Source organism: Rhinopithecus roxellana, chromosome 21, assembly GCF_007565055.1.
Source record: "Rhinopithecus roxellana isolate Shanxi Qingling chromosome 21, ASM756505v1, whole genome shotgun sequence".
In the NCBI taxonomy this organism is placed as follows: Eukaryota; Metazoa; Chordata; class Mammalia; order Primates; family Cercopithecidae; genus Rhinopithecus; species Rhinopithecus roxellana.
Genome location: NC_044569.1, coordinates 78979287 through 79002033, shown reverse-complemented (window position 1 = coordinate 79002033; position 22747 = coordinate 78979287). Strand labels below are relative to the sequence as shown.

Sequence of the window (22747 nt, the reverse complement as noted above, 5' to 3'; positions counted from 1 at the left end):
TATGTAGTTGAAATATTTTTCTGAAGGATATATATTTGGTATGACTTCTGGTACAATGAATTATATTTTATAATTTGATTCTCTTGTATTTTATGTTTGTTTTATTTGTCACATAATAAAGTTCAAAGGAAGCTATGCCAGATTTGAAACTGACACTGAAAGTCCCTAACGTTTGACCTGCAATCCCAGCTACTCAGGAATCTAAAACACGAGAATCGCTTGAACCCGGGAGACGGAGGTTGCAGTGAGCCGAGATTGCTCCGCTGCACTCCAGCCTAGGTGATGGAGTGAGACTCTGTCTCAAAACAAAACAAAACAAAACAAAACACTGAAGTCATATTTGTTGAGAGACTTCTATCTACACAGTACTCTATTGAGTCCTTTATATTTATACTCATAAAAGCATCTCAACTTCCTTATGTAATTATTAATACTATTATTTTAAATGTGAGAACACTGAAGGCTCAAGATGTTAAGTAATTTACCCATGATCATATAGTTAATTAATAATAGAACCGTGCTTTGAGAGGCCAAGGTGGCAGGATCTCTTGCGACCAGGAGTTTAAGACCAGCCTGGGCAACATAGGGAGAGATCCTGTTTCTACAAAAACTAAAAAACATCCAGTGTGGCAGTGCATACCTGTAGTACCAACAATTTGGAAGGCTAAGGCAGGAGAATCATTTGAGCCCAGGAGTTCATGGCTACAATTGAGCTATGATCGTGCCAGTGCACTCCAGGCTGGGCAGCAGAGTGAGACTGTCTCTAAAAATATATCAATAAATATAAATAAACCACAGTTTCAACTAAATCTGGCTGTAAATCCAATCCTAGGCTATTTCTGAGAGAATGCACGCTGTGTCTCACCTACCAGGTAGAATAATAAATTCATTTAAGTTACTGGAAGCAGAGAGTTGGGGATGGAGAGGTTGGGATCTTAGAAACATGGCTGGTCATTTGGCCTCTGATGTCTGGTATAGCCTGAGATGACACCTGTCTGCTTCTGTGATTCTCTTACTTTCTCTGTCTTCTGTGTGTCTTTTATGGTGTGAGCATCTCTTCACACAGTGTTATAGATACACACATTGCACAAACCAAATGCATCATCTTACGACCTGTCCAACAGTGGAGGACAAACTGGATGTATCAGACTTACTGAGAGGAATGTCTCTATATTGTAGTTTAATGGATTTTCAAAGAGTAATCCTTTGATGTAAATCTGAGCCCCCTCTCTCACCTGCGTGCCTGAAATATTCCATGGTATGTGTCAGGTCTTGTGCTAAGAGATTTAGTATATTTTGAATGTTTGCAGAAATACTGGTACTACAGTTGCTCATCTGTTTTTCTGAAAGTTGCTTGGTGTAGAAATCTTACCTTTTAAATATTAGTTACAGTTCAGTATTTCAGGGTGTAAAATTTCAGATTTGAATTAAGGCATACTTCTGTTTCATACAGCAGGAGTCTATTATATGTAATTCCTGGTCATTCTACTGTTGAGAAAGGAGTCTTTTGTCCAAGGGTTCATTTGAAAAGAGGTAATAATATATCCCTAATCTTTTTTTCTCTTTTGTATCATGCATTCCTGTTTGCTTAGATTTCACCTTGAAGTTCTTTGACTTCATTACCACATATTGCTTTGTCTAGATTAATCTCGATTTTCTTCTTTTGTTACTGGGATTTCACAGTAAACTGTAAAATGTAGAAACAAAATTCTTTCACTTGCTTGGAGTTCAAGTTTATAGTCTTTGGGCCTTTGAATAAAGTACTCACCCAAAAATAGGATTTTAATGTAGCTTTGTTGATGTTTAAGGTAGGAAGATATCAATAGAAAATACCTGAAAAAAGTTTTTTTTCTTATACATTCTGCTTTCTTTGAGGGGCTTAAATGTTTAAAATCTGAGTGCTTAATTTATATTTAGATGTATTTGATATGAACATTCACCAATTTATACCTAAGATAGTTCATGTAGAAAGCAGTTGTTACACACTTGCTCTATTGCCTAGTGGTCTTGTGGAATGCAAACAACAGAAAAAGAGATGATGTTGAGCCAAAAGAGCTGATAGGCTAATTGGGGAGATGAGGGTTTCTGCTTGTTTCATGGTGTACACACCAAGGAAAGATAGGTGCTATGGGGACTTAAGTGCATCTTTAGCACTTATTCTGTCATTACTTTTCTAAACATTTTATACTTCTAGTCAATACAGGAATTAGAAGTCACTTTTAGATTAGTCAACATTATATGACAGCAGATACATAGCTTAACTTAATCAGAATGTTTTCCCAGAACAAAAATATTCTGAGGGATTTAAAGGAAAAAACCTTTCTGATTTGATTGGCATATAGATTCTGCTCCCAAAAGTTAAGTTGCTTTCTTTTAAATTTTTGGACATTTTCAGAAAACAGGGAGCTCCTAATCATGGGTTGCACTAGAATTTATGTGCTACATGTTTAAGGCCTAAGGTACAAGAGAAGGGATTGAGAGTTGGTTACTGGGTACTTAGTCTTAACAATAGTCAAATGGGTACAGAAGCCACAGTCTGTGCCGTGGCTTTCCCTTTCTGTTGTACTCACTGTTTGATATCAGTCAGGTATTAATGCTGACGTTAAGTTCTCCTGCTGATGGTTAATTCTAGGACAGATGTTTCATCTGTATTCCTCACAGTTTTTTGCCATTAATATAAAAGCACTCATTGTTTTTCTCTCTGCATTGGGGATACTTGATACCACCCCGTTTAGACTTATGCCCTTTACTTAGTTTATCAATAACTTAGAATCAAAGCATATAATATATACAAATTTAACCATTCAAATAGTGAGTTAACAAATACCTCTTTTTTGTAAATAGACACAAGTACGGAGTTTTTTTTTATTAAAGGTGTGACAATATTTTTAGTGATTTTAGGGTAATCTTGGCTTTCTGAAGTAATCTAGAGTTAGCAAAAGTAATACAGCCTCTACAATCAGAAACTAGGAAGCCTGAAATAATATATTAGAAGCAATAATGATAAATACTGTAAACCCAATGGAATTATTTTGAAGTTAAAAAAAAATTAGATACCAAACCTTGTTCAAAATTTACAATCTAGAACCAGGCTTAGACAGTACTTCCTTAGATTGACACCTTTAGTAAAGTTGGTTTAAAAAAAAAAAAAAAAAAAAAAGACAAAACTCTACTTTTGTGTGTTGGAAGTAGTACATATATTTTGATGGAGTCATGCAGGCATTGCAGTATTTAAACTTTATTTAAATGCTCCTGTGCATCAATTTCAGCTTGGACTCAAGTCACAGAGACCCAAAGTGAAGTCTAGCTAGGAGATCTGAGGTTGATGCTGCTCAGGATGACAGGGACCCAGGTTTTTTTCTCAGTTGTTGCTATTTCTTGGCCTCAATTCCAGTCCTAACTTCCCTTCAAGATCTGAGATGGTCGCTGGCACTCTAGTAATGTCATCTACATTCCATCTGTCAGAAAGAATAAAGAGGGAAAAGAAGGGCCCATTCTTTTTAAAGATAGATCTTTGTTGCCACTTATGTTCAGCATTGTACTGGAGATTCTAGCTAGGGCTATTCGGCAAGTAGAAGAAAAAACGTGGCATCCAGTTTGGAAAAGGAGAAGTAAGACTGTATCTTTTCAGAGATGACATGAATTTGCATACAGAAAATCCTAAGGAATCTATTTGTTTTTGGTTTTTGTTTGTTTGTTTTTGAGACAGTTTCACTCTTGTTGCCCAGGCTGGAGTGCAATGGTGAGATCTCGTCTCACTGCAGCCTCCACTTAGAACCACTGTCACCGTCTTCCTTAAGGCTGCCGATCCTTCTCACACACAGGGACCATTGGCCCTGAGACAAGCAACTGTGTTCTCATTTTTACACATGATTAGAACAGGACAGCAACTAAACTCAAGTGCCACTGTTGCTGTCTATAGTGGTTGTTTTTCCAGAGCACCTCGTGTCTTAGTATCCACAAAACAATAGCACCTAGTAATGCGCTGCATTGTTGAAGTCAATGAGAGTAGAAATGTAGGCACTTGCATAGTGTTGGAGGATCATTTGGGATAGCTGAAAGTTAGAGGTGACTTTTAGCATAGTAATAAAATTATTCATTGTGGCTGCTCAGATTTAGGACACTGATTTTCTGTTACATTCCTGGTATCTGTCCAGAAACTTTGTCTTTTTAAAATCCATACTATGCTTTGCAGGAAGCTTTTATCATCAGGTGGCTTCAGATAGTTTTATTTGATTGATACCAGTGTCTGTTCCTTCCTCTTCAGTCTTACACTTTCTTATAATACCTCAACCACTGGGCTAAAAGCAGTTTCTTCTCTTGTTCCAAGAGCTTTCTTTTCCCACTGAAGACATTTTGGTTTTTTCAGTTTCCATTGACTTCATTTATTACCTGTACTTCAGTGATGTCCTATAACCACATCCTTCCTTATCACTTTGTCATTTCTCCCTCTTAGAAGTTAGTTGCCAATTCGTTATTTCTTTCAGAGTTCTCCTCCTCTTTTTTGACTTTCTGTTTGGAACACCTTGCTGCCTTTTCACAGACAACATTTTCATTTTTTGATTTCATGATTGTTCTTTCATTGTTTTATAACAGTTTTCTATGATTTCACCTCTTTCCCCCCACCACATACCGTTTCTTTACTCATCATGTAATTTGATTGTAGTCCATCAGGACAGAGAAGTACTACTAGAATGTCATGTTGTATTCTCACAGTAAACAGTTCTTGTTTGTTTATAAGACAGGAAAACAACTAAGACATCATTTGTTTTAAATGTGTGAGAGGATGCTAGGCTGGGCGCGGTGGCTAACGCTTGTAATCCCAGCATTTTGAGAGGTTAAGGCGGGTGGATTGCTTGAGTCCAGGAGTTTGAGACCAGCTTGGGCAACGTGGTGAAACCCCCTCTCTACAAAAAAGAAGAATAAAAAATAATGTTTGAAGATGCGAATTAAATAGTGTTTAATTATATCCCTCAGTTTATAGAATCAAGTGTAACTAAAAGAATGAGGAATGGCATTTTTTAATCTAAGCTACCTTTGCAAGGTGAAGGTAAGTTTGTATGTGTGAAGAATAGTTAGAAAGAACAACCTGTGTAATAAAACTTCAGTGATGATTAGAATCAGAAGACTGCTGGTGTTGAGGGTTATGTATATAGATGTTTTAGTTTGGGTAGGCTAACTGCTGTAACCAAAAAGAAAAACTGCAACACATCACAGGCATAATATCACAGTAGAATGGTATTTCTCACATAACAACTCAGTATGTGACCGGTCAGGGCCTGGGTAGATGGTTTGTTTGAATACATATGAATTGAGAAAACCGGCCTGCTTGCAGCTGTGCTATCTTCACTTTTTTCCAAGGTATTCCTGAGAATCAATATTTAGCCATTGGTCCAGAAAAGAGCACAGAGGATAGCTTATGAGCAGCTTTCATGGGTAAGGCCAGGACAGGAAGTAGGAAATGTCATTTCTATTCATACATCATTGGCTAGAACTCAGTGACATGGCACACTTAACTGCAAGGGCAGTTAGGGATTGTGGTCTACTGTGCACCTGGAAGGAAGAGGACTCTTACTTGGTAGTCAGCCCCTTCCATTGAAGGTATTTTGAAAAAAGTTTAAATTGTTAAGAGAAGGCCGGGCTCGGTGGCTCAAGCCTGTAATCCCAGCATTTTGGGAGGCGAAGGTGTGCGGATCACTTGAGGTCAGGAGTTCGAGACCAGCCTGGCCAACATGACAAAACCGCATCTCTACTAAAAATACAAAAATTAGCCAGACATGATGGTGTACACCTGTAATCTCAGCTACTCAAGAGGCTGAGGAAGGAGAATCACTTGAACCCGGGAGGCGGAGGTTGCAATGAGCCAAGATGGCACCACTGCACTCCAGCCTGGGTGATAGAGCGAGACTCTGTCTCAAAAAAAAAAAAAATTGTAAGAGAAGTACAGTGGTTTGGGTATTTAACTGACTCAGTAAATTTCCTTTCTACGTGAAAAGGACAAGTAAACACAATTAAAATTATGCCACACTATTTATTAAAAGAGGAAGAATAAGTACAGTATTATAACTTGAATAGCTTTCCTTTTGATGTTGGTAAAATAATGCACAACTGTTAAATTAGATTGATAATAAGTGCCAAGACAGAAATCATAGAACTTATTAAATTATTCATTGTTTAATAGATCTAGCTAAGACATAAGGAACAGTTTATGTCCGTGACAGATAAAAACAATATCAAGTTCAGCCAATCTGATTCTTATTATATATGTACTAACAAATCAGATTATTTCAGTGGGGCCATATTAGTCAGTCAACAACTATTTAAATGTCTACTACTATAGACAAGGCTCTACCACAGTGCTGAGAAAAAATCAGGCTAATGAAGAATAAAAACATACTTTAAAAAGAAAAATAATCTGTCATATAAGGTTATATATTAGCAAAGTTAGGTATTTCGGAGTTGAAGGGATTAAACATGCATGCCTTCTGCAGGGATACAGCTTCAGATGGTTTACCAAGCCAGTTACTCTGATGTGAAATACAATACTCTAAGTACAAAGAAACACAAATGTGAAAAAGAAAAAAAAAAACCTTAATATACGAGCACACAACTTACAGAGTTAACTAAAATCACGTATACTTGCCTTTTATTTGTTCTGTCAACTGGGGTTTGTTTTGTGCAACATAAGAATGGCAAGAAACAAACCCAAAAACCCAACATGAGCATGTGTCTGTTTTGTTCTCTGGATTCATCCCAACCTTAAAAGAAAACTCATCAGTAGTTAAGCTAACAAGTTTATTATTAACATATTATATTTAGTCATCCGAATGTCTTTCCTCTTCATGTTTAAAAATAAAAAAGCATTTAATAGAGATTTGGGTTCTGCTGTGACAGATGTTACATAACTACTTACATTGATTCACAACCATCCTAAGTAATTCAGAAGGGTGCTTTAATTCATAAAGGCACTGTAGTTATGCGGTAATTCAGATACATTCAACTGTAAGGAAGGTAATGACAATTTGGACAAAGCTAAAATACTTAACAATCAGCATAAAAAAATAAGATTCAGTGTCCAAGGAGAAATATTCTAAATAAAGATTAATAGCATGTTATGGTCCTGCAAACCTTTGTTCCTTATTCCTTACAACCATGTTTCTCAAAGTTGGTGAATGTCTAGACCAGTTTTAAAAGGGAAAAAAATGCTTGTAATTTCTACAGGTTAAGTTATTTTTATTGTGTTGGCATTTAAATATTAATACATAAACATTAAAAAGTTGATCTAAGATTTCTGTACTCATGGCTTTAAAACAAACTTATAAATTCAGCATAGACTGTAAGCAAAGCTATAAAATCAGTGCAGTTTAAATGAGTAGGATTAGGACCAGGGCTGGGCTCAGTGGCTCACACCTGTAGTCCCAGCACTTTGGGAGGCTGAGGCAGGAGGATCACTTGAGCCTGAGAAGTTGACGCTGCAGTGAGTTGTGATTGAACCACTTCATGCCAGACTGGGCGACAGAGCGAGAACCTGGCTCAAAACAAAAACGAAGAAAGATTAGAATCAGGAAGACATTCACAAAGGTAGCACTTGAGTTAGGGTGAGGAACTGGGTAAGTAAGGATTGAGAGATAAAGGCCAAGGCAAGGAAACTGAAGTGAGCAGAGGGCTCATATTAAGTGAGAATACAGCATGTATGTAAGCAGGGAATGGTCCCTTTGGGTTTTGTGTAGGTTGGGAGCGGGAGGGGGTAACATAAGGTAGTAAACTATTAGAAATAAATCATGGGGACCTTGAGTATTGGACTCAGGGCCTCATTCTGTATGAATGGAACTGCTGAAGGCATGTGAGTAGTACTACATTTTCATTTTTTAAAATGTTATCTGCAACAATATTTAAATATATTAGGAGAATAAAAAGATTGAGACCGGGCACAGTGGCTCACTCCTGTAATCACAGCACTTTGGGAGGCCGAAGCAGGCAGATCACTTGAGGCCACGAGTTTGAGACCAGCTTGGCCAACATGGTAAAACCTAAAAATACAAAAGTTAGATGGGTGTAGTGGTGCATGCCTGAAATCCCAGCTACTCGGGAGGCTAAGGCACGAGAATCGCTTGAAGCTGGGAGACAGAGGTTGCAGTGAGCTGAGATCACACCACTGTATGTACTTCAGCCTGGGCAACAGAGCAAGACTGTCTCAATAAAAGAAAAAGAAAGAAAGAAAAGATTGAAAATCCAGCCAAAAGGTCCACTCCACAAGCACAGGTACCTGGTTCATTACCAAGTTTCCAGGTCCTAGAACATAATTGGCCCTCAATAAGTGGGTAGTGATTGAATATATGATGCCTAATGAAGGACAGAGGGACATCTAGTTAGAAATGTGTAGGAAATAAAGTCTAGAATAGGACTCAGAATAAAAGTTAGCAACTGGTATTAACAGGGATTTTGAAGTTGTCTGCAACTAATTGAATTCTTGAGAAATATGTAAGATTGTAGAGGAGACAGGGTGAACAGGCTAAGGGGTGGAGCCTCAATAACTCCTACAGTTATGGCAAATGTCAAGGAGAAAGCACTGAGAGAAAATACCAAGCAGGGATCAGAAAGGTGGCTCAGGAGATCTGTTGGCCCAGAAGCCAAAGGAGCAGAAAAGAGAATTACCCATTTGCGCATGTCCAGCTTATAAATGTTTATTTTGGATTTTGAAATTGAATCCTTTTTTTTTTTTTTAAAGCAGACTAACTTTGCAGGTTTCATGGATTCTAGTTATCCTAGTGTTAAAAATTATTTTAACAGGTAGGTAAGACTTAATGTTGAAAGGATCAAGGTCAAATGGGGCAAGTAAAATCCAAGCATATCCCAGAAGCATGTTAAATGTGGGGAAATTTCAGGATGGCATTCACATATTTTGGAATTTGACATGCAGTTCTTTTAGACTTCTCCTTACTACATCATTGAGTTAAATATGTAAATTTTAGTACATTATATGTAGTAGTTAAGCAACAGAATAATTATGTCACAAAATTGTTTACTTTATGAATTCATTTAGTGTAATGTCTCTATTAGTGGCCTACCCCAGGATATTTTAGGTGATTATATTAAGTTTTATTTCTGGACAATTTTTCTGGAACTTATTTTGCCTAAAGCAGGCACACAGCTCAGTTAAAATAAAAAAAAACATAAGCTCAAAAATAGGCATTAGTTTCTTACTACTTTATGGCTTTAAAAATCATTCTGAATCCTCTTACTGGAGTGTTTACTACACCAGCTAGCAGTAGGACTTAACATTAAATTTTCATTTTGATTAACTTGACTGCAGTTGTTTCTTGGCTGCCTCTTTAGAGCCCACTGTGGGATAAAATTAAAACAGTTTTTATGATACAACAATTTAGTTGCAGAAAACAACGTTTATTTCCCCCTGAGTGGCAGTGTGTTCTACCTCTGGGTTTTCTGCGTACGCCCCATGTGTCTGGTTTCTCTCTTCTCCAATCCATCTTTTAGAGTTCCACCAGATTAATTTTTCTAAAGCAGAGCTTTGGCCATCTTCTCATCTAGAACCCTTCAGTGGTTCCCCTTTGCCTCTCTCTTACCTAAGCCCAGCTCATTCTTCAAAGAAAGAGCAGCTCACATGCTGTATTTGCCCTTTCACATTTTTCTTGATCTCCTCTGCTGAAATCCCGATCTCTGCTCTGCATTTCGTATTCCTCTTGCATAGCACTCATCATGGCTTCTCTTATGTAAAATTACATAGGAACCCACCTCACCCTCAAGAATGAGTTCTTGAATGTAGGGACCAAGTCTTCTTTATATTTTTGCCCACTCGCTCATTGCCATTTGCATAAAAAATAATAAATGTTTGTTGGATAACAAATGAATGTTTGTTGGAATAGTTAAAAATAAATGTGTGAACTGTCCCCTGTTCTAGATAATCCTGATCATCTTAACCATTACTTCCCCCCCCCAGCATCTCTCATCTTCGAATTAATTTGTAATTTAATTACTTATGTTTGTTACTGGTGTTGGCTGTTTTCTCCCTGTTGAATAGTAAGTGCCCTGGGGCAGTGATCTTGGGTTTGTTCACTGGTGTGTGCCTAGCACTCAAAACAGTGCTTGTTATATTGGTTGAGTGAATGAATGAAACTTGAAGCCAAAGGTCTGTTTCTCCCTGTTCTTTGGATTATTGTCAGTGGTTTTCAAGGTAAGGGACATTGTGGCATTGGAAGAGCAGGAAAGAGATGGAGAGAGACCCCAAAGTCAGCTTCTGCCATTTGCTAAGCTGTGCAGCTTTGGGCAAGTTTCTCGACTCCTCTGAAGGTCATTTCCTAATTTGTTAAAGGTTAATATAACTTGAATTACAGTATTTATAGAAGCATTACATTTTAGGAGGAAAAAGCATACCATAAAATTAATAACTTATGTGTCCTGATCACTGCTAATACCTGCTAGACCTGGTGCTACACACTTTCCGTTCACTGTCTCTGTGCATCTCCACATCCACTCTGTGCAGCAGGGCCTGTTGTATTAATAACTCTGTCTCACAGGTGACAGGAGGAGGTTCCTGCCCAAGACCACACTGTGGTGGGTAGCAGGACATCGCTTGAGACCCAGGTCTGTGGGACTCTGAACCTGCTGCTTGTAACTCCTGCCTACTGTGCATACGCTCAACAGGGGGCTGCGTGATTTCTCCTTTGGAGCAGCAGTTCTAGATTTTTCCTTCCTGCCCTAAGGTGGTTGAGGGATACAAAGGGCTCATGAGTACCATTGGCCCCCAGGCAGTATCTTTCTGAAAAAAGGAGACCACATCTTCTCAAGAGGTGATGGGCAGCAGAGCCTGGTTTGAAAAATCCCCCCTGATGAATTGGATTCTGCCCCTCCTGCTAATGGACCTCTACTTCCAGATCTGTTTCTTTTCTCTCCCTGTCCCCTTATAAGGTTTTTAACTCTTTGTATTTTGTACTATAAAGTATTCCTGCTTTGAGACTGTTTTAATCTTTTTATTTTATTTTATTTTTATTTTTTAAGACAGAATCTCACTCTGTTACCCAGCCTGGAGTGCAGTGGCACAATCTCAGCTCACTGTAGCTTCCACCTCCCAGGCTCAAGCGATCCTCCCATCTCAGCCTCCTGAGTAGCTGGGACTACAGATATGCACCACCACACCTGGCTAATTTTTGTATTTTTTTTTTTTTTTTTTTTTGTAGAGATGGGGTTTTGCCTTGTTCCCCATGCATGTCTCAAACTCCTGGACTCAAGCAGTCCTCCCAGCTGGAGTGTTGGGATTATAGGCATGAGCCACCATGCCAGGCCAAGACTGTTTTAAAGGTTGTTGCATTACTGTTTTGGAATCAAATTAGATAGTTTAGGTTGGGATAGCCAAGTTGATCATTACAGTCTCCTCTATTTATTGCAAAAGTACTGAAACTTTTAATAATTTTTGAGAGATCTACAAATGCCATTTCAAAACACACAGTTAAATCACTAATAACTTAATTACTGTAATATAGTAAGTGTCAAAATAAGGAAGGCTGTTTTCTATATAAAAAATTAGTCTTTTCAGGTATTTTCTTTGAGCACTTAAAATTACTAAACTAGGATTAAGGGGATGGATTATTTCAGCATCTAGAAAAACGTCTTTTAAGTTTCAGGGAATGAATTTCTCTTTTGAAATAGTTTGTCGTCAGTTCAAATGCTGAAAAGTTACTTCAGAAAATATTAAAATGAAAAGAAATTTCATTTGTATACTATAAATCATTATTTTTAATTGATTGGGAAGTTTGGTAGGAGGCCAGAGAAAATTGGCAAACATAAAATTTAAAAGAAACTGTGAGCATTTAATTTCAAGTACTCTCTCAACAGAGATAAGATTATTTATTTTTGTAGCTTTATTGTAGTGATTAAATCATAAGCTTTCAATCCATCTGACCTAGCTTTGAATCCTCACATTTCAGTTTATTAAATCTGTGAGCTTAGACATGTTAACATTTCAAACTTTGATTTTTCTCACCTGTGAAGAAGGAGCATTACCTTTTACCTACCTCCTAAAGTTATCTTATTACATGAAACAGTATATGCAAAGCATCTAAAGAGTACCTAATGTATCCTAGGCACTTAATAAATGTTTTATTTTCATTAAAATATAATCATTTAGGTATAATGTGATATTTGAATATCTATTTGCAAATCAGTGGGAAACATTTTTATGGACTTCTATGTACAGTTGTCAGCTTGGTGTGGAATACCCTTTAAAAAAAAAAAAAACAATTCGGAGGTAAACTTTATCTCATCTTGGGATGAACTATCAACTTCTGCATTAGTCAAGTTTTAACTAATGAAATTTTATTGCAAAGTATTGAGTAAGCAGATGATGAATTCTGAGTTTCTCATATAAAATTGTATTTCCTAGGAGAGTGCGTAGAAGGGCTGCGGGAAAACGACTACCTGCTGATTCATTCCTGCCGCCAGTGGACCACCATTACTGCCCACAGCTTGGAGGAGGGTCACTATGTCATTGGGCCAAAGATAGAGATTCCGGTACATTATGCAGGTAAGACTCCTCCAAGGGCCAAGACGAGGCAGAGAGACAAAGGGGATGTGAATAGCTAAACTTTTCCTCTAAGAATTGTCTGTAAACTAGAAAGTAGAATAACTTAGAGAAGCAAACATTTGTGTGTGATTATCAATCAGTGAAAGCTCAGCTTCATTTTGTTAGAAGTCTTTCTAATTAATGCATGTAGTTAAATGGGGATTCTTAGGAGGTATTTATAAGATAGAAATTCTACAAATAAAACACCTCTTTTGTCTTGGAATTAAAATCAATACATGTAGCCAACCTTGGAGCTTCAGGGGGTCATGTCTCTGAGGAATCCTGTATACAGTTTGAGCATTGCTTTTGTGAATGACTTTGTGAAGATTTCACAAGATTCCGTGTCACAAATTAACACTGTGGTCTGGTTTTAAAAGTATTGGATTGGTAGCTCATATACCTGGATATGTCTCTGCTTTCAATAGGCATTTAGATTACAGGCAACTGAGATGCCTTCGCTGCTTTAGTTAAAGGAGGGTAATACCTGCCTTCGCACCTCACTTTGAACTCGACTCAATGCAACAGTGCCATTTAACTGATTTTTATTGAGTATATTCAGTGTGCCAGTACTGTTCTAGGAGCTTGGGATACATCTAGTGGCTTAAATAAGCTCTAAATAGTGATAGCTTATAAATGCCATTAAAAAAAACTTATGTTGCCATATGCTTTTTCTGGCACTTATAATACATTATATAAAGGATCTTAGTCTTTTCTCTATTATTGTTCAGTATTTTCCAAGTCTGTGCAGAATATCTTAATCAACTAACCATAAATTGTGTAGCCCTGGACTGCCATTGTGTTCTCAAATAACCCCTTTACAATGCCCAGAGAGTTATTATTTGGAAAAGGGACCTTACTGTATTCCCACTGTCTAGACATAGCAAATGGTATTTGTTTGATGAATATTTAATGAATGAATGAATAGTTTGGTACCATTTTTGATTCCTGGGAATCTTCAATTGCCGATACAACCCAGGGATTACTTAGCTTCTCAAAAATCCTTACTCAAAAAAATTATAAGAAAACAAAATTTCTCTGGCCTAAAACTTAGTCCTCTAGAATTGTATTTCCTAGCCCTAAGAATAGCCTTCATGGAAGAAGAGAGAAATGCATAGTTGTAGAAAGCATTACATCTGTTAGACTGTAACTCAGGCAAATGGGGCAATTTTCATAGGGGCAGAGAATGAAACAAACCCCCTACCCTACCCATTCTCTCATCAGAGTGGTTCCTACTAGCAGTGAGATCCATGCTATTTTCAGCAAATCCAAATTCTGTTTCTGTCTTTGTGGAAAACTGGAAAGAAAGGTAAATTGCTTCATTGCTTCATCCTATATTCTTTTACCTAATCTGCTGTATTCTTCTATGAGGAAATTACATTTTAGTCTTTCCCCCAAAATCATTGTGAAAAGCTCTGTCAAATCAGTCTTCCCAAGAGTGCCCTCATTTTATCGCTTCCTCAAACCCCTCTAGAGACTGCATCTTGCCACTAGATTCTTTGACTTGTTGAATGCCTTCCAGAGGCTGGTTCTAGTCTACTTCTCCAAACTGATTTTTTCTACTCCAAAGAGTGAACCTCCCACTCTAGCTACATTAGTCATCTCACTGTTTCCTGAACACCCTAGACATTTTCCATTTACACAGTCTCTGACTGGCTGGAGTTGCCTCCCTCAGCTCATCATTTCATCAGGAGGGTACAGCCATCCTCTGCAGCCCCACGTGGTCTCCTGATGTGTCCCATTCATTTAGCACACGTCCTCAGTCTTCATTCAGTTACCTTTTCCTGTATGCACACTCACCAGTTGGACTATACAGTCCTTCACAAGTTATACCAATTATAGAAAACACCTGAAGCCTTTGGATCTGCACTCAAAAGATAATTCTTTGTGGCCATGGGTGTTCGACTGAGGGATCTCAAACTTGGTTATACATTAGATTCACCTGGAAAGCTTTAAAAAGACTGATGTAGGGTCCTACCTGCAGAAGTTAATTCGTCTGGAGTGTTGGCTGGATACCAGAATTTTAAAAAGCTCCCCCATGGTTAAAATATACAGCCAGTGTTGGGAACCCATTGTTCTAGCATGAGCATCCACAATGTGAGATAAGATTTCCTCAAACACCCACAAATGTTTGTAAATATTTTGGTGTTTGGAACTTCTTTTTTTTAAAAGAACCATCCAGCTTCCATTGGGAAGAAAGATGTGATATTGTTGAACAGCTTCCTTTTGATCCATAAGGAAGATGATAGATTATGTTGCAAATGATACATTTTTAAAAAATGAAATGGAGGTGCCAAGACTAAGAGGAAATATGGGCACGAAGATCACATCCTTCAACAGAAAGGAGAAAAAATATATTAAATAAAATAAAGAAAGAAGAGCTTGAAATAGGACCAAATAGTTCATGATCATTTGCCATTAAACAAAATAGAATGAATGGTTAGTCATGAGTGTCTAAATGTTCTAAGCTGTCTTCCTGAATTTTCAACAAGAAATTTAAGTAGAAGTTTTGAGGTACAAATAGATTCCAGCTGATCATTTTGTTTTGGGTTTCATGTCTTAAGATAGCACCATGAAACTTGCTTTACAAAGACAAATTTAGTGATTTAGTAGTTTAAAAAAAAAAAAAACTTACAAACAGGTAAATAAGAAGGCAGTGTGGTTTTATAAGTGTTTTTGTTCGTTTGTTTGTTTTGAAACAAGGTTGCACTCTGTCACCCAGGCCAGAGTGCAGTGGTGTGATCATGGCTCACTGCAGCCCTGAACTACTGGGCTCAAGGGATCCTCCCACCTCGGCCTCTTGAGTAGCTGGCACTACAGGCTTGTACCTGGCACCATGCCCAGCCAACTTTTAAATTTTTTGTAGAGACCAGTTCTTGCTTTGTTGCTGGTCTCAAACTCCAGGTCTCAAGCCATCCACCGGCCTTGGCCTTGCAAAATGTTGGGGTTACAGGTACGAGCCATCACACCTGGCCTGGGAGTATGTTTTGATTACAGTGTAAAATGGAGACCTATGAGTCTTGATATGATTGATCGTTTCAAGGTTATAGTGGATATATTTTGTTTCCAGGAATCTATTTATTGCCAGGTTTAGCCCTTGGAAGAAAGAGAGCATATAATACATTGTGGAGACCAAAAATCATTTATGTCTCCCTAACTTATTTGTGCTCTACTTTTAATTAGAGGAAACCCTTATATATGTATGTTACCAATTTTTCAGAATTTATTCTAGGTTGAAATGAATCTCACATTCTTTGAGGACAGTTAATAAACAGTAATTAAAAATGTTTAACAGAGTAGTAAAGCCCACCAGCTTTGTAATCAAATGACGTAGTTTGATTTCTCATTCTGCCATTTTTTGTCTATATTACTTTGGGCAAGTTACTAAACCTTTTTTTTTTTTTTTTTTTTTTTTTTGAGACGGAGTCTCGCTCTGCCGCCCAGGCTGGAGTGGAGTGCCGTGGCCGGATCTCAGCTCACTGCAAGCTCCGCCTCCCGGGGTTTACGCCATTCTCCTGCCTCAGCCTCCCAAGTAGCTGGGACTACAGGCACCCGCCACGTCGCCCGGCTAGTTTTTTGTATTTTTTAGTAGAGACGGGGTTTCACCGTGTTAGCCAGGATGGTCTCGATCTCCTGACCTCGTGATCCGCCCGTCTCGGCCTCCCAAAGTGCTGGGATTACAGGCTTGAGCCACCGCGCCCGGCCTAAACCTCTTTAAACCTTTGTTTCCTCATCTATAAAGTGAAGATAATTATAGTGCCTTTCTCTTAGGGTAATTATGAAGATTGAAAGAGAAACACCTTTCAGAGTGTTTACCACTTAGTAAGCCTCCATAAATGTTAATGGTGATGATTATGATCATGTTAGCAACTAAATGTTTCTAAGGATTTAATTCTTTCTCCTGCACTACTAATTACAAGTTGAATTACTTTTCTCTTCATTCGAGCTAGTTGAATACTGACACCCCTCAATGTTATTTGGGCTGCTGTTGTTTGTTTTGCTTTTGTAATTTTATTTTGCAGTTGCAGTAGTATAGTTTACTCCCTTGTGCCATTTCCCCGGTTTTACCCATTTTTAGCATCATTTTGCCACATTTGTTTTTCATCATTCTTACCCTCCTCCCTCCCCAGCAAATGCACATAAAAATACAGACAAACATGCTATTTATTTTTTTCTCAGTTATTTGAGAGTAGACAGCATACATCCCCCTAATACTTCACTGTGTATTTCCTAAGAACAAGGATATCCTCTTATGTAACCACAACACTGGTAGCAAATTCAGTACATTTAATACTTTAATCTACTGTCCATGTTCCAGTTTTGTTGATTGTCCCAATAAGACCTTACTGTATTTTTTTCCCCCTCCAGGACAACATCCAGTCTAGGACCGCTTCTAGTATTTTGCTCTTGTATCTCTTTAGTCTCCTTTAATCTGGAACAAGTTCCTCAGCCGTCTGTGTGTTTCATGATATAGACATTTTTTAAAGAATACAGGCAGATTATTTTCTAAAACAACCCTCAGTTTGGGTTTCCCCGTGTCCTCATGATTGGATGAGGCTACACAGTCTTGGCTAATCTGCTCTGTGTTGTGATAGTGGCAAGGGATGTCCTTTGCTCCTTATCGGTGATCTTAGTTTTGATCATTTGGTTAACGAATTGTCCAGTTTCTCTGCTGTATAATTACCATTTACTTACAATAATTACCATTACTGGGAAATTTGAGAGTACACACTTTTAGACTCTGTAACTATCTTGCTGTTTCCCTAAATCTTCTCCCCCCACCACTCCCCTTTTAAGTAGCTATTGATGATTACTGTCGGATTCCATTTTGACTATGAAGGTGGCAAAACAGTGCTTTTCTAACTTAACTCCATCATTCCTTCTTGTATTTGTTAGCCGTCATTCTCCTGTAAGGAAAGGCTTTTTTTTTCTCTCTTCTATTTATTTATTTTTTTACTTACCTGTTATTATGAGCATGGACTTGTGGATTCTTATGCCATTCAGTGTACTATGATATATTGCTGTCCTTGTTTCTTCAAACAGTCCTATGTTTCTGCATTTGGGTATAGGCTGGCACCTGTGTCTCTGTGACATGCCCCCTTCATTTTTTAAATCATGTCCTTATTTTCTGGCACACGTAACAGCCATTCTTTTCAATCAGTATTCTCCTTTGATCAAGGCTCCTACACTTTCCCATTCCAAGTAGTACTCCTTGCTTTGTGATCTTTGTTAAGACAGTCCCTTGGAGTTGGGCAGTGCACAGCCTGCGCAGCCATAGGCCACAGCTCCATTCATGCATATTTTGGAAAGCGATAAAACTCAGCATTTTAAAGATATATGCTACATCAGAGATTTTCATGAAATTCTTAATATGAAAAATAATTTCGTAAAACTTTGAAAAAAGGTAACTATGACATCCGTAGTTCTTATCAGAACCTCATGCTGAAATGGTGGTGATAAGAATCTCCTTATTCTGAATTCTGAAATTATTTAGATGTGCTTTGGGAAAATAAAGATATTCCCTATTCTGGCAAAATAAGTTTTAGACAAAAGGTGTTTTCTTGGTATACCTAATAATTGAGTCTGAGAGAATGTGTCCAGTCAACATCATGTACTTTGCTAATAGTAGAGAACCCACTTAAGAAAAATTGACAGTGTTTAGAAAAGAGATTGCCACATTCATAGAAATTGTATTCAAAAGGCATCACAGATAAATGTAATCTGAACTTTCCTACTTCACATTGCTACCAAAGGGGCAAAGCTTTCCTAAGAAATGTACAATACAGAACTCAGATTTTTTCTGCATTCTGTGTACTCAGAACATTAACTCCAAACTGCCTGGACCTGTGTCAGACATTGCTAGCTCAACGTGCACACCAACTCTTCTTCCCACACTTTTGCCCTGACTTATTAAACAAAAACAAATATTAAATTTTTTAAACCTAGCAACTTAATTCTAGCCAGGAATTTCTAAAGTTGAATGGTTTTTATTCTGCAATTAATATATCTATTCATCAAATTCCTTTTGTCACTGCAGCTCAGCATGATCAGTCACTCAGATCTCCAGTTGGTTACCACTAAAGCTGGTGTCTCAGAGGCCCTTGTTTATGCTGACCCTTTCTAGGGCCTGAAACCTAACTTAGTATGCATAATGTGACTTTAAAACAAACAAACAAAAAGAATATAAACCTCAAGCCCCACGAAAGCCTAGATATGCCATTCTCTCTGGAATTTTATTTGCTGTCCTGAGCTCCAAGTCTCCACTCTATAAAATGGAGATCTGCTGTAGAAAAATGTTGTGCAGATTCTCAGAGATCTAACTTGCGTAAATGGCTCAGCACAGTGCTGGCACATGAGTAATACAAAATCAATGGTATCACCTCTCACTCCCCTCTGTCATGAAAGACAACAAAGAAAACTCTACCAAGAGATAGCTTTGAGAAACCAAATGGATCAGAATGTGAGGTGTCTATATATCAGTGGCCTGCCGATTTGCAAAGTAATGGAATTCTGAGTGGGTTTATGAAAATTTATAGCATTCCGTGGCAAGTGTGCTGTCATCATGGATGAACAGATACTGTCATCATGGATGAACAGATTGCTACTTGAACATAAGCATCTGAGATAAACTCCAGCCACGTTTGGCTTCTATTTTTAAATTCTCATCCTCCTGCAAATCTGGTGAATCTATAACAAGCTAAAATGATCTCAGTACTTTCCCTCTTAGTTGTAGTATGTACAGAAGTAAGTGACACTTAAGCACAAGATGGGTAAGAATTGCTTATGCAGTTTTCAAGGCCCTTATTCAGCAAGCACCTGGATTTATATCAGCAGTGCCTGTTTTTAAAAATGTGGGATGTGCAGTGTTTGTCTCTTGGGCAAAATTATAGTAATGTGGCATCTAACATAACCTTGAATTGTAATTACTGAACAAAAGGAAATGTTGAAACAAGCTAATTTTATTCTCCTGGGTTGCAAGTTTAATTAGCATGAATCATCCATTTATAAAAGTAACTACTAGTGTTGAACAACGCTTGGTGTACTTTCCCTGTTACATGGGATAAAGCTTATGTGATGAAATGGAAAATAACCAAACTTTCTTTTCAGAAGTCCTCAGAACTAATATAGTATGCCGAGGAACATTTATCTCAGCCATTCTTGCCATTAAAAAATGTTACAGATCTAAAAAATAACCATTTTTGATGATTGAATTTTTAGGTTATCATTAACAATAACTAAAATTTATGTAGTGCTTACCATTTCTTAGGCACTTTGTTAACTCAGCATCTTACTTTTATTTCTTTGTATGACTTTCACAACAAACTCATGAAATGGTTGCTGTTATCTATATTTCATACAAGTACAAACTGAGGTTTAGAGATGTTAAGTTTTTGTAGTAATACACAGTTAATAAGTGTGATTTGAACCCAGGATATGTGGCTTCAGAGCCTGCCCCCATCTCCACTATTCCCTGGAAAGTGCTAGGAGGCACTTTTACTTGGAAGTCATCCTAGAGAGGAGAGATCTGTTAGAATTAACCGCGAAGTTGAGTAAAGCTTTCATTTTTCTTCCTTTCACAGTAGCTCCCTACTTGTATTCTGACTCCAGGAAAAAATTAAGTAGATATATAAGTCTTGACTTTTTTCAGTTTTACAAGTCATCTGCATACAGATGACATTCCCATTGCTTAGTAAATTTCCAGGAAGAGCTTCCAGGGGAGCCCCTTGGGCCTCCGAGGGGACAGCTGCTGGGCCTGGGGAGGTGATCAGATCAGAGGCTGGAGGCCTGGGGAAAGAGTCTTTTAAGTGTTGAAGAGGGAATTGGGTGATGTTCAACAGGGCAGTCTCAAGTAAGGAAACTGAGGAAAATTAGATTACAAAAGAGAGTTAAAAATGAGTGAAAGGTGGGCAGCAAGCAAGGATCAACTATTTTTGTAAAGATATTTTGTATTAAAGGGAAACCAATGACATTTGATTTGGGGGGAGCAAAGTAAATATAAAAATTTTATTTAAAAAAAGAGGAAGCCAAGAAAGAGGACGTAGGAGTGAAATCGGCTTTCCAGTGTTTCATATTTTTGAGAATAATGGAATCCGAGAAATCTTTCTAGACGAAGGGAAATGGTTCAGAAGAGGAAAAAGAGAGAAAGTAATTAAGTAGTCTATTAGCCTGCTGTCTAGGAAATGGTCTCTACCATTGTTTTCCTCAAGAGTCAAAAATGTTATTCTCTTCCCCTCTCCACTTCATTTTGCTTAAATTTCATAGGTGCTGTAACATAGTTTTTGTGGTTAGAGGGTGAATGTATTTTTCACACATTGGTATTCACACTCATATTTTAACTCAAAACAAAGATGAAGCGATTATCTAAGTGCGTCTTTGCTGCAAAAATGGATTGAAGATTGTCACCAATCTTTAGTGTAGCTTTCTAGTCCTACTTCACATTGCTTAAGAATAACTCAAGGAAATTTGAATATGAATGGTATTCATGATGAGATGATTAGGGAATTCTTGTGAGTTTGTTATTTGTAGTCAATGTATTATAGTATGATGGAAAATATCCTCACTTTTTAGGGAGACATGCTGAATTATTTAAGGGTGAAATGTGGTTATAAAATGCTTGAGCAAAAGTGGACATAAAAATAGATGACTCTGGCAAACAAGTTGTTAAATCTAGGTAAAAGGTATATGGGTGTTCATTACCCGAATTTTCCATATGTTTGGAAATTATTGTAATAAAAAGGAAAAAATTGACTCAGCACAACCACCAGTGGCGAAATAAATTGTAGAGTTGAACTCTTATATGGCATTTTTATCAAAACCACTCTGCCTCCATCCTTGAATCCTATTTATAGTCTTAATTAATTTTTCTAGGGGTGAAAGTTCATCTTTCACTGGGTTGTTTTGTTCCAGTGTTAAATGTTTGTGGCAACAACACAGTGAAGGGTGAATTCAGGAAGAAATGATGTTGTCTTCACCATGTGGTAGAGGCTTCCGGCTCATGGCTTCCTATGGAAACCTGATTACTCCCAGCTGTGGCAGGTTTCTAGCAGCTGACCCAGTTGATGGTAGTGATTTAAGTATTAAAGGGGAAAAATTTTGGGTTGGTGTATGTAAAACTTGGAAAGAAAGGAACTTTTAAAAAAATTATTTTCTTAAAATAAAAGCTTTATGAGAGACATGGAAAGGGAGAATATGAGCAAATACATTGCAGAATTATTTGGTGACATACTATGTGGCTTTTCTAGATTGCTCTATAAATGCCAGTAAAGCTCTAAAAATTTTAGAGTCTTTTGATTGCTATTTTCACATTTCAGCCTGTATATTCAGAATCTTTGCAAATTATTTACTGAATCTACAAACAAAAAGTATAGTATTAAAAAAAAAAACACGAAAATTCTAGTACAAAACAGGGATGGCATCTGAGGTTCAAAACCCCCTAGGCTACTGTTTTCCATTTCTTTATACTTACATTTAGGTACTTAGTGGAAAGTTGGTTACTTGAAAGGGCTAACTCCAGTTCAAATATAATTTAACTTATGAGATAATGTGATTAACATCAGGTGGAAAGTTTGAACAAGCTGCCTGTGACCACACTGTTAATGGAGTGTTTATAGCATAGGTGGGAAAGTGCTTGTCTCACTTCATAATTTGATTTCCATATTGGATTTGGACCTCTAAGAAGTAGTGTGACCTTTTAAAAGGTTCTTTTTTAGAAATTTCTTTGAGGTTTTTCTATTTGTGGAAAACAGACTTCATGGATTCCAAAACTGATTGTAGTGCTAGCAAAACTTCCTGAATTGAAGTCACTCTGCTCCATTTTTTAGGCTTGGAATCACTTGCCATTGTGAGTCACTATCCAGGGAAGTCGTGTGCTGGCTTTCTGTTAACCCTGACCCATTTCTGTAGTTGTTGAGTGTACTGCAACAGGAAAACAACAAACTATGTGTACCATGTGAACTTTTCTGACATTTGGAGCAAGACGGTAGATGATTCAGACATGTCTGTGTTGATTTTTGGAGAGGTATACATTGCACAGTGCCTCCAACATGTTAGAACTGGTTTACAGAACACCATAGGGTTTGTCCCTAATAGTGAGTCAAGCCAGTGCATGAGTGTGAGACAAGCAAAGTAAACAGAGCTTTTATTTTTTAGATGTTAAAAATCATTGTAGGTAAA

General features: G+C 37.6%; 1 protein-coding gene across 3 annotated transcripts in view; it reads left to right on the top strand.

Moving 5' to 3' along the window:
* GAREM1 (GRB2 associated regulator of MAPK1 subtype 1) overlaps nt 1–22747 on the top strand; it is a 200899-nt gene that overhangs the window by 60764 nt on the left and 117388 nt on the right. For all 3 annotated transcript variants that reach the window (XM_010365940.2, XM_010365939.2, XM_030926065.1), the window contains one exon: nt 12398–12538. In XM_010365940.2, coding sequence (XP_010364242.2) covers nt 12398–12538 — 141 coding nt within the window. The remainder of the gene's footprint in view (nt 1–12397; nt 12539–22747) is intronic.